Below are 16151 nucleotides of genomic sequence, written 5' to 3'. Positions count from 1 at the left end.
TAGAACACACATACTAACAACACTGATATCATCTGAATTTGATTCTCTGAAGTACATTACAAAAGGGTGTAGTGTTGCCTGAGAATTATCCCAGTGGTGCCCCTGCACACCATCCTAAACTATAAAGCTATAGTTTTCAGCATAGTATAATAACATTATAGCTGTGAAGATCATGTTCAGAGATGTAAGAATATATGGCAAAAGCTAACTAGAATATTTCAATGGGATTCATAACTTTTTTCAAAATTGTATGAATATATTTGCACACACTAACACACCTGAATTTAAGTTTTTTTTCAAGTTAAAAACGTATGGCCAGAGGATACTTTAAAAATTATAACTCAAAAAGTAGGTTGAACACCATTTTGATTTTTTTGTAGATCATATTCAGAGATGTAAGAATATTTGGTAAAAATCTGAAAAGGCTGAATAATTGGTGACACTGTCAAACTGTGGCCTGAAGTTGGGCTATTTTTAGCTAAATCTTAAAAGTTGCATGCGACTAAATTTTTTTACAGGAGATCTAATAGACTTTTAATTACAACAATTGCTGAATTATCAACAGATATGTTATAGGAAATTAAAAAAAAATTCAGCTTTGTATCATATAAATCTTAGAGCTATGGCTTATTAAATAAACTAATGTTTTTTATGATTTTGGGTTTTCAGGTGATTTTACAGCCTCACTATGCAAATCCTAAGAGAGATAAACTTGGTTTGAGACCATTTCTGAATTATGTGGGATTAATTCAATCAGTGTAGCAAATGTCAGCCTTCTACCACCATTACTCTTGCAGCTTTAAGCAGCCAAAGTTGCCCAAAAATGAATTTGCCAAAAATAAAAAAAAAAATATAAAAATTAAATTTTACAGGGCTGTAAATCAGAAACTATTAGAGATATTGATCTAATTTTTGGTAATTTTTCATTATATGGGTAGATGAGCACACGTGATTTTTTTCAAAGCATTCTGAGGGGGTCACCTGGAAAATTTTCCAAAATCTGAATGATTTGACAAGGGGAATGACCCAAATGTTAAATTCTAATAACTCCATTCACATAAGAGCTAGAATGTCACATTGAAGCAGTGAAAGGACCAGTGCAAAAGAAAGCTAAAAGAGCACTCTTTGAAGGGTGACCAAGAAAATTCATGGAGTGTGATACCCTAATCCGTTGGATCACAGTCCTGGAAGACCACACCTCATCTGTACTATCAGGTATATTCTTTCTCTGTTGTAAAGACATGTGTTAATAAGTTGTGCAGAAAAGATGCTCCTCCAATCTGTAATTGGACATAACAGATGATGTACGATGACAAGGGTGTGTAAGACTATGTTCAGTGGGTCCACTAAAGTCCAAAACCAGATAGCACCAAGTATTTCTCTTCCAGTCCCAAGTGTCTCCACTTCAAGAAGGGGAAAACAATTTACACAGACAAAGTATAACTGAACAGGTGTCTTTCACCACAAAGTAAGATCTATGGAAGTAGAAGAGAGCTACTATAAAAATAAATGATAAAAAGTAAACACTTACCCTTTTAGAACCAATATGGGGTAGCAAAAGTGTGAAAGATCAGAAAGTGATTGCCAGATGGAAAAAAAGATGGCCAAATGATGCAAGTACTGTACAATAAACATATGTGGTATAATCTACATGCCAGCTTACATAATCTCCTCTAATGGACAATGAAATGAGAGGCCAAGAAAACATTGACATGATGGATCTGGTGAGAGGAAATGTGGAAGATGCACTGATAACCTTCAGATAATGATACGAAAGTAAGACAAATCAGCTAACAGAGTCATCCATTTAGTGTGACAGGAGAGATATCCTGGGTGGGGGAGGAGTTTCAAGGTACAAAAAGATCCAAGAAAGGAATCTGAGCAGATGACACAACAATGCAGAGCCCACTCAGACAGAGAAGGATGAACAGGAACAGAACTGGAATATAGATGAGAAATTGACAGAAGAGAAACAGAAGTAATGCTGATGTCCAGTTTACATCCAGTCAGTGTGTTTGGAGAAAACTATAATCTGGATAAAAAATTACATCTATATGATTATAAAGAATATGGGAATATCAATAACAAACACACCTGACCTACAAGGTCCACACACCAAGATGTCTTGAGAGAGAGGTGGTACAAAAAGCAAGAGGACAAAGGTTCAAATGGAGAATGGAAAAGAGCATAAAGGGCAATGCTGACATTCCAATCTGGTAGAGGAAGTAAACAAGGCAAATGAATGAAGAAAAGAAAAAAAAAAAAAGGATAGAAATGACAGTAAAGGAAAAAATATGGCAGATGCAGGAAAAATGAAAAGTAGCTGACAAGACCCCTCTCTGGCCTGCAATGGTAAAAACAGATAAATCACTATTGAAAAAGCAAGTAAAAAATGTCAGAGAGGTGGGAAACACTTGGTTGGGAAAGTGAGAAGCCATGACACAAAGCTCAATCACAAAAAATGTGCCGTTTACACTGGTAACCCAGCAAAGAAGAATATGGAATGAGTGAGAAAAAAGGACTACCCACATAAAAAGCCCAGATCACCTTAAAAACAGTGGGATAAAATCCATGAGTGAAAACAGGCAGTAGGAAATTAAGAAAATATGGGGTATTGAGGATCAAAAAAGACAGAGAGGTATGGGAGGAGGTGTCTGAAGGAGATGCTGGAGTTGAAACCACAATTGTACAGGTCAGAATAAAGCGATGAGAAAGACTCAACATGTGGTGGTTTCTATAAGAGAGAGAACTCAGGAAAGAAGAAGGATAGGAGGATAAACATACAGATAAAAATTGGTCCAACCCTAACTAAATATATCTGCCCCTAAAGCCAATGTATGCAGAACCTAAGACTGGAAGAGGGGATATTTGTTAGTGAGCTGGGTGGCAACACACATCCAGAAATGGGATAAACAGCTTCAAGCATAACCACCAGAAACGTGAAAACAAAGTGAATGATGTCAGATACCCCATTGATCTTTGATGTAAAATACAACAGCCAAACTATAGGAATGTATCATGTCCAGATGGCCTGTACTATCAAAAGAAAATGATCGTAAATGTTGTCCCTGTCAAGCCACCAGGCAAAACTGACCTGCAGGAAAAATCCAAGGGATCCCAAACAAAATTCCACCAGTCATGCAGCAACCACGAAAGGAAATGCAGGTGTGTATGACCCCAAATGATGGGGAATTCCATGAAAGCATTAGTCCCTAAGTGAAACAGAACCTCACAAGCAGGAAGAGAAGTCTTCGCCTTGAATACCAAGAGCTCCATATTCCTCAATCATAAAGAAGAAGACTGGAACCTGCTGAAGTAAGTGTCAAAAAAATACCCAGCAGTATCTAAATGCAAGAAATATAGGGATATGAATGTAAACATCCATGATATCAACTTTGGTAAACCACAAAGCTGGAGTGAAACGTAGAGTCTGATGAAGCAACTGAGGTTTAAGAGACTGATTACAGGACACCAATCCCCAATCTTCTTGGGAACAATGAACAGATAGAAATAAAGATCTGTAGAAGGATGAGAATTCATGTTGAAAAAGGCATAAGAATGTCAGGGAGAGATCTAGACAGGTAGTTCAGGAAAGAACAGCTAAAGGAAAATAGCTGTTCAAGTATTCATTTTCAGAAACAGATTTCCCATGAAATGGGAGATCTGACCCAAGGCTCAGGAAATGTTGCTAATTTGCATGCTCAAGCACAACTAAACCATATGTCATCACATGAAAGTAGGTGGGAGCAACAAAGTTAGTGGTGAGCAAAATTTGTACATATAGAGAGCAGCACAAGTCAGAAAAAGTTAATATGTAAGTAGAGGTTGGTACTGTATTGGAAACAACAAATCCTAATGCACCATAGTACAAATATGCCAAAAAATATAACCAAAATATTTATTTCAATTCTATAATAACCATTGAAACTTATGTGAAATCAAAATAAAGATGATACATGAAAGGCCTTAATTTTAAAGCACTCACATAAAGTGAAAGGAAGGCGTCTTGTGGAAAACTGTACTAATTGTTTTGCCAAAAGTAACCCATCTGTGTTTGGGTATAAAAACTTCATGATTGTTTAGTATTTTTCTGCTGAATTCAAAATCATCAGCATCATCTTCCATTCTTGATTTACCCAAAAATGTTGCCTGTTAAAAAAGGACATAACACTGGTTAGCAATATAAAAAAAAAAAAACATGTTCGAAGATGTATCACTTGGGTTAATCAGTTAAAAAAGACATTTTCTGAATCACATCAATATATTAGCTTTAAGCATTTTTGTAAATATTTTTATGTGGAAAACATATATAATTAAAGAACACTTTATAAAACTTGTATGAAAAGAAATAAAAAAAATATCACCAATAAGTAGTAATCAAATGCTCGCCTCGGTAATATGCATATTTACACCATTAATTAAAAAATTTTTATTTATAGTAACTAAAAAACACAGATCCATAAGTTCAACAGTTTCAAGATGTTTAACTATCAAAAACTACACACTATTAACTTTTATGTAGAAAGGCAGATCATTAAAAAATTTTACTTGCTCATCTACAAAACATTTTACTTAAAATACTTTGGTACAAAGTAGAATAAATGAACCAAAACTTATTACTTTACAAATGTTTTATTTCCTTGTCATTCTAACATTTTACTAACCAAATGAAAAAACTCACAAATTGTTTACTACTATGACAATTTATTTCAAAACTTCATACTGTAATTCAATATCTGTTTTTCCACACATATTTGGAAGTCCAATAAACAAAATATTGTACTTACAAGTATTTTCAATATAGAAATTATACATTTGTAACCAGTAGAATATCACATCATCCATTATGACAAAGATAAAATAAAATTGCTCTATGTGTACAATATTTTTATTTGTAAATGTGCCAAAATAAAGAAAAAATAATTAATCAGTATATTGCATACTTATATATACATGCACTGTGTATCAGCAGTTTTTAACCTTACCACATTAACATAAATGTTATTCAATTTATCTTTCCACATTGCTAACAATCTTAATATTTTTAAAATTAAAAAATGATACATACCAGCTTTTCTGCAAACTCAACAGGTCGGAAAATTGTGAAATTAGTATGAAACGCTTCTGCCTTTTGCTTGCTTAATGAAGCACACTCTGACACTAACTTGGCATCAAGTACTGCTTCTCGTGGTTTTTTTACTAAAAAAAATTTATAGAATGAGACATTTAATATTGCTTACCTTAGTATTAATATATTTTTATTTTAGTTTTAGCCTATAATACTAAATGTATTAAAATATTTTTTTACAGATATTTGTATGCTATTTGAATATTTAAGTAGCATAGTCATATTTAAAGTAGGGAATTTTGAGCAATATTCAAAGATTTCACAAAATTACTTTCTTTCTTAATAATACACTAACTTACAAGAAAACCTACTTATCACCAAAAATGGTTAAGAAATAATTATTTGTTAATGTTTTCCTGTAACAATACTGCAAACAAAACTCCAAAACCATACAAAAAATGCAATGATGATAATGAAGTTGTGTTCTCCTACAAGATAAGTTGTTTCTTCAATATTATTAGGAACTCAAAAGTCACATAATGTAACAACTTTTTGTCATTTCTCTAAACAGTTTACATTTTGCTTTCTTAGAAAATGATTTATATAACATAAAACTAAATAATAAACTCAACTATTCCTTTAGTATTAGTGTCTGACTATCTTCTTCACGTACACTTACAAGTAACTACAAAGCCAGCTTTGATACTATTGGTAATCACGACAAAGTCAGTGTCATCTATTTCCAGGTAATTCAACACTACCATTATTAGTATACATAAACAAGTAATGAGCAACTTTACAATAAATTTCTTATATTGACACTATCAATGAAACAATGTAAGAGCAACACAAGAACAAACAGTAAGTGAATCAGTGTTTCTTAAATGATGAAATATTATCACATTATTCAAGTGATGTTTTTGAAAAACATAAAATTATTGTGCACAAAGTTTACCTCTGTAACAGGAGAAAAAAAAAGGGCACTAAACATCATGATTTTTGCTAGTTGAGGCAAGCCAACATTGTTATATGAGGATAAATCTATAATATCCAAAATATCATAGAATTACGAGTTCCAAATCTCCAATTCACATGCTGTTGAACTTGATCCCTGACTTATTGTTATTTGTAAACATAAGTTTCTTTTATTAATTTCTTTTCCCTCTGCTTGACAAATCTGTGAAAGTGAAAGTTAAAAGCTGAATAACTCCGTCAACTAAATACCTATACCCTAATGAATATGTATAAGATATTTTAATAAACAATGGTAGGAATAAAATCAATGCTATTTATCTAAATACTGTAACTTAAATAGTATCTACACCTAGTTTACCTTTCCACTAAATCACTGATATTGTGCAGTCTGAGAAAATATAGCTTTCATCATTGTAAAATTCTCCATTATGGGGTCAACTTTTTACTTTTATTTTTGTTTGTTTTTGAATTTCTTGCAAAGCTACAGGAGGGCTATCTGCACTAGCCAGCCTTAATTTAGCAGTGTAAAACTAGAGGGATGACAGTTAATCATCACCATCCACCACCAATTCTTGGGCTTCTCTTTTACAAATGAATAATGGGATTGACTGTCACATTATAATGCTCCCACGAGCATGTTTGGTGTGACGGGAATTCAAACCATGGACCCTCAGATAACGAGTCAAGTGCCTTAAACACCTGGCCATATAAGGCCTAGTTTTATTTTACAACTTTTATTGCACTCATTGGTGAATATGACTTTCTTAGCTGGAAAACAATGTCATTTCAACACTGACCAAGTTTTTGCTTTCAACCCTATAAACTCCACTGAATGTTAACATTTTTCTTACCTGAAAATGTATTTCCAATAGATACTTCTTCACAAAGAATAACTTGATCCCTTATGCATCTGCCTATGATATTTGTATGTTATTAGTCTTGAGCTAAGTTTCACCTGCAAATCACATGTAACATGAACTTCACCAGTACATGATGTTATCATCCCACAATGACAGCCTTCTACCAATAGAAGAGCAATACAAACCCTTGTGTAGTAACTCCCCTCAAAACACTATCACTTAAAATAATTTTATTTTTGGATGAAGTAAGAATAAAATTCACCAGAAGTGGAGAAGATGGGTATGAATGTGTGTAGAGGTAAATATCCATACAAAATACCATTTTAGGTAAGAAAAATGTTAACTTCTGAGACAATACTTCACCTCTACACACAATAACTAGAATCCCATGCTGAAATGATGAAAGGGTCAGAATAAACATTACACTTTGATGAGTTCCCTTCAGTAAAATCATGGAGTGTGCAGGGCCTCCATAGGGGTACACCCATGAAAAAACATGTCTTGAGCAAGGTATACTCTTCATCTGGAAGGAAACAGAGGAAAAGGGAAAAAAGCCCCAACTGTAGCATAGGTGGACAGAATTTTAACATGACTAACCAGACCCACCTTGATTCAACTGGACAGACAAACACAGGGGTGACATACCCTTTCTAGCAACAGAAGAAAGGCACACTAGCTAAAAGCAGTGACTCACTCTACTCAGATATGTAACCAATGCCTTACTTTTCACAGTCAATGAGGAATTCTCAAAAATATTGATCATCATAGCAGCTAGAAACTGGTAAATAGCAAGAGTCTCTCTTGAAGGGAGGGGATTTCTGTGAAACTTTTTTTTTAAGCCAAAAATGCAAACCAAAAAAAGAGGGCAGTCAACTTCTATGATGCTGGCTTTTTCTACAGTTCATGGAATGGTATGATCTGGATCAGTTAACTGAACAATATTAATACCACAAGGAAACCTCTTGTGGCCTTGCAGAACACCCCATTCAGACAATGGGCACTGGTAGAGCTAGGATGAATATACTCTCTGTTACCCCTGGCCCAACACAAAGTTTGGAAAATAAACATATCTTAAAAGTTAGCACCAGTTACCTAGTAGCATCCAATAAAAGGAAAAAAGGTACTGAAAAAAAATTATTTACTTCTTCAAAAACATTATATAGTTTAAATGAAGAACAGTGACTGGAACAAGTCAAAACCATGCAGGAAACAAACTTCCAGATTATGAAGATAATGGATGACAAACACACGTGAATTCATCAACATGCCAGCCCGGAGGATTTCATTCAAGGTTCAGCGAATACGAAACCCGAGAGAATGAGAAAACTGATATATATATGTATACATATATTATATTTAATTATATTAAACTTACTAAGCTAAACTCCTCACAGGTACCAGATTACATTTTAGTTTCACTCTGTGGGTGCCCTGCTCCAATCAGAAGTTGAAGAAATTCATATAAATTGCTAACTATAATTGCCAGTTACATTTTATCCAACTTAATGCAAAACAGTTTTGAAAACACTGAGCATTTAATTATTCACAGTAATAGGTGCATAACATAGTTTAATTCTCTGTCTATAGGCTTAGTATCAGGGACTGGCCTCGTAACTATTGTGCTTGTTATAGTTTTCATACTATAAATTTCAATACAGTAAACATATCTTTGAGACATTTTGCAGATTATCAGTAAATATTAATTGATTCTTGTATACAAAATGTCAGTGTTTATTCTTAAATTTTTTAGGGTTTTTTTTAAGTAACGATTTCCTTGTGCATTTTTCTTTATTAATGTTGTCTATCCAACATGCAAAGTAATTTTAATTTTAATCATTTCACTGCAACTGGGGTATATATTTCCCACTGCTCCCACCCCTTCACACTGTGACTTTGTATGCAAAAATGAAGGGAAAAACTGAACTTCATGAAAAAGCCACAGAATTGGCATTCTCTTTTAACTGCATGAGAAAGCCCATTAAAAAATGAAACAGTTGAAATTGGACACTTTCTTCAAATAAATTTGATTAAGATTTTGTGTACTTGTGTATATTTTGAATGTCTATTTTTGTTCTTATTCTAATAAATATAGCATAAACAGTATAATAACTTTATTCACAAACATCTTACTTCCCTTGGGTCAAACAATCATAACATTCTGCTCAAAAATTATATATAATTAAGGAAATGCATGTTCACTGTCTAAGATGGAAAACCCGCTTAAGCCAAAAATTTTACTCAGTTTAGTGAAATTCAGCCTTAGACAGGTTTTACTATATATAAATACTACACTTTTCCAGAATGATGACAAATTATAACACAAAAACTAAAATGTTTAGTCTAAATATCTTAAATTTCATAAAAATGATATATACATGGGAGACATTCTGAGCTTTCAATTGAAAGAAAGAGTACTCATACAGAAGCATTTCCAAAAAATGGAAGAGGTTGACAGAGCCATCTTGATTGATTCACTAAATATTATAATATATCAGAGAACAGAAAATAAAGGAGATTCTTATCATATGTTCTGTCTTAGCAGTGATTTGAGTTTCCAATTCCTAAGAGGCTATAAACTTTGCATTTGAACATCACAACATCTAATTTGAATCAAAGCCACATTCAATATACCACGTGACATACAACAATTAAAATTTAGGATTTGTTTTTACTATTTACTTTTAAATTAAGACATTAACTAATGTATAACACTAAAATCAAATTATAATGTGGAAATGGCAAGTGGGCTGAGAACTTTCAGTCATCCAATGACCCAATAGCAGTTCAATATAATTTTCAATGTAAGTCTATAAGCATGATGACATGCCTTTTAACCCCCAACTACATGAAAAGCCTGTAGCAATAGAGTTAATAATTATACTCATATAATACATATGACAAAGATTTACCTTAAATTTGGCCTAGTGAATAATAACATGAAATGAAAACTATAGTTGATAAAGCTACCTAAAACCCAACAATAGTGAAAAACTGTGAATTTGTGGTCATGTAACAATGTGAAAGGGAGAGGACTAATAAATTATTATGGCACATTGCATTTTAACCCGAGTTGTCTTGTAAAACACCCCATCTCGACAATTGGCACTGGTAGAACTACGGCAAATGGGATGGGAACTTTCCATTACCCCTGACCCAATGCATATTATTTCTACATGTGTTTCATCAATCCTGAATGAAAACAAAATAATTCACACTATACAGTTCCATTTAAATGCACTTATGCATGTGCATACAGAATTTTGTTCTTCTCTAGACTTTCCTAACTTCCTTATCACTCTATTTTAAAATGTTATTAACCAGACTAGTATTTGATTTTGAAAAGGTACTCACTTTATTTACAAATAATAGGTAGATTTGAAATAGCTATTTGTAAGATAATAGATTTATTTCTGTACAATGTTTCATCTCAAACAGTAAATTATGATCATGTATAATCTTTAAGGAAAAACTGCTAGTCCCTGTTAAAATTGAAAGATGAAAAAACCCACTTTGAGACAAGTATCTCATAATGTGCACTGGCTACTATTTTAAACTTGTAATTGTCTTCTTCATTACCCATTCAAACCATTTCTAAGCTTTCAAACAATATGCAGAATAGCCCAACCCAAAGTAGCTTGTTCCTTTATGTTAAAAAGTTATTCTACTATAAAATGTATGTAAAAATGCTCTTTTATGATGTATTTCTTTAGACAATAGCTGCTGTTTCAGTAAATATGTTCTTATAAATTTGATTTTATGGTTTCAGGTATTTTCCCAATGACTATACCAATGGATTGGTTTTACGGTTATATCAATAAACTATTCTCATCATTTGCGTGCATATTTTGAATGTTTTTCCTATAGCAAAGCCACATCGAGCTATCTGCGGAGCCCACAAAGGGGAATCGAACCCCTGATTTCAGTGATGTAAATCCATAGACTTACCACTGTACTAGCGGGAGGCTCTCATCATTTGCACCTTCATATGAAGGAAGTATGACCTGTTCAGTGAATGTAGCAAGCAAGTAAACAGAGATATTTCAATTTTATATATAGATATTTCACAGCAATGTATGTGTGTGTGCTGAAAAATATCGAACCTTTAAAAAAGTGTATGTGAATGTGAAAGTTTAAATTTATATTTCTGTTGGTATATAACATTCTTATTTAAAAAATTACCTTTCTAAGAGTATTTACCTTTTGGAAAAAGAGCATCAGCTTGCATCAAACAACTTTCTAAACCACAGTCAGGTTGGGATTGAATAATTTCCTCTCGGTTTTCTGAAATGCAATAAAGTTTTATCACACTTTTTTGTACTTTTGGCTAAATACAGAAAGGTCTATTCTAAATGTAAAAGTTTCAGACTCTCACATGTTAATTCTCTTTATAATATGGAAAGGAATATTTAAAAAATTAAAGCATATTGACATTGGTATTACTGTAAGCACATTTTTTTTAAGTAGAAAGAGAGATGAAACATCACCTGGATTATTTCTTTATTAAGATAAAATAGTAAAAATACTATTTTTTATGTAAATATTACAAAAATATTAAATAAATTCAGCATAAGATCTTGTCTTCTCATATTAAGCAAACAAGGTAGAGTAAACAAATAAACAAAGTGAACTGAAATACTTAATCTGGTAGATTAATATTACCATTTTTAAGTGATCATCTTCTAAATCTTTGTCTAATTTAACATATTTTACTAAATAATGAGCCATCAACAACCCCAAATTTTAAAAGAACTATATATTCATTAAAATTGTAACATAAGGTGCTATCTTTTTGTACAAATTTATCAATTAGTCGTAAGAAAACTATTAGCAGATCTAATAAGAATTGATACTATAGCATGTATAAAACCATGCTCTTGCTGTGATCACATATCTAATGTGCTATGATAAGCACACTAAGTTATTGTTTCTTTTCAACACTTCAACATTGCATGTTATTATTATGGAATTATTAGCATTTATTATGGATGCAAAAATGATGGTGTCTAGAAAAATGTGGTAGAAATCTGGTATATATTTTACAAATTAAAAATGTACTTAGCACCTATTATTGCTGTTTTGGAGCATATAATAATGCTTTTTGTTTACAAAGTATACAAGATGTAAGACCTGGTGATTTGACAAGATATCACAAATCAGATCAAATAATTTGGCTAAACACTAAATATTTAGCCACCAAATACTACATATACTCATTTGACTAAAGTTTCATTATTTCATATGAAATTATACTATGAAACATATACATACCATAAAAGTAAAACTGATAGTTTGGAAAACATAAAATATGGACAAAAGGGAACTATTTGGTCCTTCAAAACTGTGTTAACTTGCAAAATGTAAAAATCTAAAGCCACCCAGTATTTTTCACGAAACCATCAATTACCATCTTAAATTCCTGTAAAATAATGACCTCCCTCACTGCCAGCTCATACAATAAATCAAAATTAACTGCAACTGGCCTTCTCTAGTGTCTAAAACTATAAATAATACTTTATAACAAACAAATTAACTTTGTGAGTAGCCTAGTCTTATCTGAACTATCTAATCTTTCTTTAATTCTCAACCTGTATCCTGCAATACATGCAAGATTTAAAATTTCAGGTATTGTCTTAACAATGGTCACTAAAAATGAGCAGCCAGGAACATGGTAGAGTGATGAAATTGATTGGCAGACAGAAAGGACAACAATGACTTGGTAAGAGCAAATAATAAATCAGGCTAATAATCTGGTGAATTCAACTTATAATGATAGTAGGAGAAGGGTAATGGGACAGGGAAAGATTCCAAAGAATAAACAAACAGGAACAATAATAAGGAAAGAAGCACTATACACCAAGTAACAGCAGAGAGCTTTAATCTGGCAAAGAAAGTAGTCAGGGTTGGGTGGTCATTAAGATGTGATTCAGAAGAAAGGGAGATGGATCTAAAGGTGGAAGTACATACCCAAGCAGCCAATATCTTCATGAGCAAAGAACAATCAGAGAAAAGGAAAACTTAGAAATTGTGAAAAAGATGAGGCAGAAATCCATATCAAACACATCCAATCTTTGACATCAACCCACCAATAGAAGACAAAGGGTTTTGAAAAAGAGGTGATGAAAAGAATAAGTAGCAACTAATCAAAATAAAGTGAAAAAGGCAAGAGAAAGCATATAGCATAAAATGAAACATGGCTGACAAAGCTGTGTGATAGCTTATGACTGAGAAGACCACGAAGCCATGTGAGAAAAGTAATGTGAGCTATCAGTACACAGCCATGGAGGAATGATGAATGGAATAGGAAATTAAAGATGGCACATTCTGTGAAAAGTTGGCTCATCTGGCCAGGGAACAAACAAAAATAACACATGAGTGTTGGAACAGAAGGATGATGCCCACTGGACTGGAACTGGCATAAAATGATGGGAGAAATAACAAGAAGAATTGCAGGTGACACCAACAGCTAGTGTGATAGTGGAAACCATAGCTAAGTTTGTCAAAGGAAACCACCAAATAAACAAAACATGAAGTGGTCTGGATAATATAAAGGACCTGAAAAAACAGATGAATGAGAGAACAGACATACAAATAGAAGCCCCTCAAATCCAGACTGGGAGCATCTATTGCCCTAGTCAATGTATGTAGAATTGAAATAAAGACTTGGAGAAACAGATGAATGAGAGAATAGATATACAAATAGAGGCCCCTCAAATCCTGACTAAGAGCATCTTCCACCCCAGCCAATGTATATGGAACTGAAGATCAAACCCTAAGGAGAAAAAAAAAACTGAGATATGTGGCAAATGCATCCAGATCAGGAACACCTCTCTGGGAAAAGAGCCACTGAAACACCACTGGATCCAATAACCACACTGTAGGGTGAATCCTACTGGGATAAAAAAATAGATCCTTGACTAGATTCAGGACACCCAGAATGTGAAAAGACCAAGGGCCCAATACAGGAAGTCCAGTGTCTAAAAACTGAGACCTCTCTATCGAGTGCACCCTTGTCTGAAGACATAAGAGACCACATTCGAATTGTCAAAATGAACACTCACCAACTGGCCCTAAAGAGGCTGAAGAAAGCGAACCAATGTCTAACAAATTCTGAGAAGCTCCAAGAGACTGATACAGAGAAAAAACTTAGATAAGAGTCTACTGCCCCAAGACTTTCTGAGCATTTAGGTAGGCACCCCAAGAGAAAGAAGAAAAGAAACACCCATAGATGTGTTGTCTTGATCTAACCACCAAGCAAAATTGGTCTGAAAGAAAGAAAAAACAAGGGGGTGACATCCAAAGAATTCTAAGCAAGGCTCCACTGATTCATCAAAGGCATGTAGACATAACCAGAAAAGTCCACATCCTTACAAAGGACAGAATCTCTTGTAAAATGGGCAAAATAAAAGAAAATAGGTTGAGAACTCATAGCTCTAAAGTCTGTAAACAAAGGGGGAAAAGAAAAACTTAACAGCCACCAAGATGAATGAGGTATTGCAAGGGGGTGAGGAAAGACTTCTCCTCCCCATCAATCAGTCAGCCTGAGCTGTTAAGTATGAAGAGCAGAAGCGTTGTCTTTGTAATGGTGGAAACAAAGGTCTCAGGAATGATTAAGTCAGGCAAACACACTAACTACCTGACTAAAAAATAGGGAGCTGATGTAAGACATCAGGGAAGAGCCAGTACTGAAAAACACCAATCCTGATGGACAAAATGCAGGCAATGTCAGAATGCAGGGAAAATGAGAAGGCAAAGGTATGCTTCCAAAACATCTACCACAGATCCTTTATAATGAAGATATGACACAGCTTTAGCATGCAGAACTAACATGTGTCGCCAGAGATACAATCATACCAGTAAACATCATAAAGGCAGATGAAAAAAACAAGGAGGCATATTACAAGGGAGGCAAAAGCAACTGAGTAACAAAAGCATCACACCCCAACTAACTCAAGCAAAAGTACAACCAAACAAGAACTGAAAATACTATGGAAGATAAGCACACCACAGTAGAAAAGATAAGTGAATGAGCGTCCATCAAAAACCCCACAGGCGAACGATGAAGTACCACATAAAGAAGGTTACAGAAGAAAAGATAATGGAAAAAAAAATGTGTGTAAAATGAAGGTTCAAAAAACCTAAGTCTAAGAAAGAATAATAAAAAACTCCTGCATTAAGTAGTCAAAAAAAAGTAATATAGCACAAAATCATGCCCAGTCATATGAGTTAACAAAGAAAGGAAGATGAAGCATGTATGTCCTAAAGTAGTAGTAAAAATAACTGAATACATAAAAATCTTTGCTGAGAAACTTAGTCACAAAATCATCAAAAAAGGCTGAGGCAGAATCATGACAACATGGATGTAAGATGAGGTGAAGGCAGGTGGAAAGAAATGGCAAAATCTCTTCATCCAGGAACAACATAGGCAAAGGTGATTAAGGAAAGAAAATGGGTTAGACTACATGAAAGACTTCTCCACAAGACAAACCCAATGCTAACAATATAGATGGTAGGCTAGCATGAACACAGTCATGTTGTTTCCCACCAGAAAAAGTGGAATTTAGTGATACTTGTGAAATAATGAAAAGTTTCCAAGTAAAAAAACATAATCATCACTACAGTTGAGTCACAAATCAAGAAGTAATGATTTTACAAAACAAATATAAAGGCAGTCAGCTGCACTAGGAGTGTGTGTCACACTTCTACTGGTAAAGAGCTGTCACATGTTCATTTGCATGCTACAAGACAGCTGTACTGCAAGATTTTAAGTGGGAACCTCAAGGCTAGTCGCAAGCAAAAATTGTGCATATAGCAGTAGCATAAATCAAGAAAAGCTATTATGTGAGCAGATGTAAGGGATCATATCAAAAATTCCTTTATGACTTGGTATATTACTTGTATTTCATAGTTTATTTTAAATGTTTTTTGTGTTTATTTACTATATTAAATTTAATGTTTACAATTTGAGACAGAGTTCATCAAAGTTAATTAAACTCAATTTCTTCATGCATTTATATACTCATGTAGGTACCCAATTTTAACATACAACATACTACATATGATTTTACTGCAATAATTTATATACATGTGCTATTAAACAAACATGTAAAATCCATTTAAATTAACAGCATAAACCAGAACATTAGCTCATTAGACTTTTGATTTTAATAGTGATAAGGTTACTGTAATCTTACAAAAGGGCATCAAAATGTTGGAAAGAATTCTAGTATTAGCTTCAACAGTAACATCCA

At 33.5% G+C, this 16151-nt stretch overlaps 1 protein-coding gene across 1 annotated transcript in view; it reads right to left on the bottom strand.

The window, feature by feature from the left end:
• LOC143232590 (non-structural maintenance of chromosomes element 4 homolog A-like) overlaps nt 1-16151 on the bottom strand; it is a 77492-nt gene that overhangs the window by 53169 nt on the left and 8172 nt on the right. The window contains exons 3-5 of the mRNA XM_076468201.1: nt 11101-11184; nt 5069-5199; nt 3986-4149 (exon numbers count right to left, since the gene is read on the bottom strand). Coding sequence (XP_076324316.1) covers nt 3986-4149; nt 5069-5199; nt 11101-11184 — 379 coding nt within the window. The remainder of the gene's footprint in view (nt 1-3985; nt 4150-5068; nt 5200-11100; nt 11185-16151) is intronic.

The sequence above is a fragment of the Tachypleus tridentatus genome, chromosome 1 (genome assembly GCF_004210375.1).
Source record: "Tachypleus tridentatus isolate NWPU-2018 chromosome 1, ASM421037v1, whole genome shotgun sequence".
NCBI classification, from domain to species: domain Eukaryota; kingdom Metazoa; phylum Arthropoda; class Merostomata; order Xiphosura; family Limulidae; genus Tachypleus; species Tachypleus tridentatus.
This window is presented reverse-complemented; position numbering and strand designations above follow the sequence as displayed.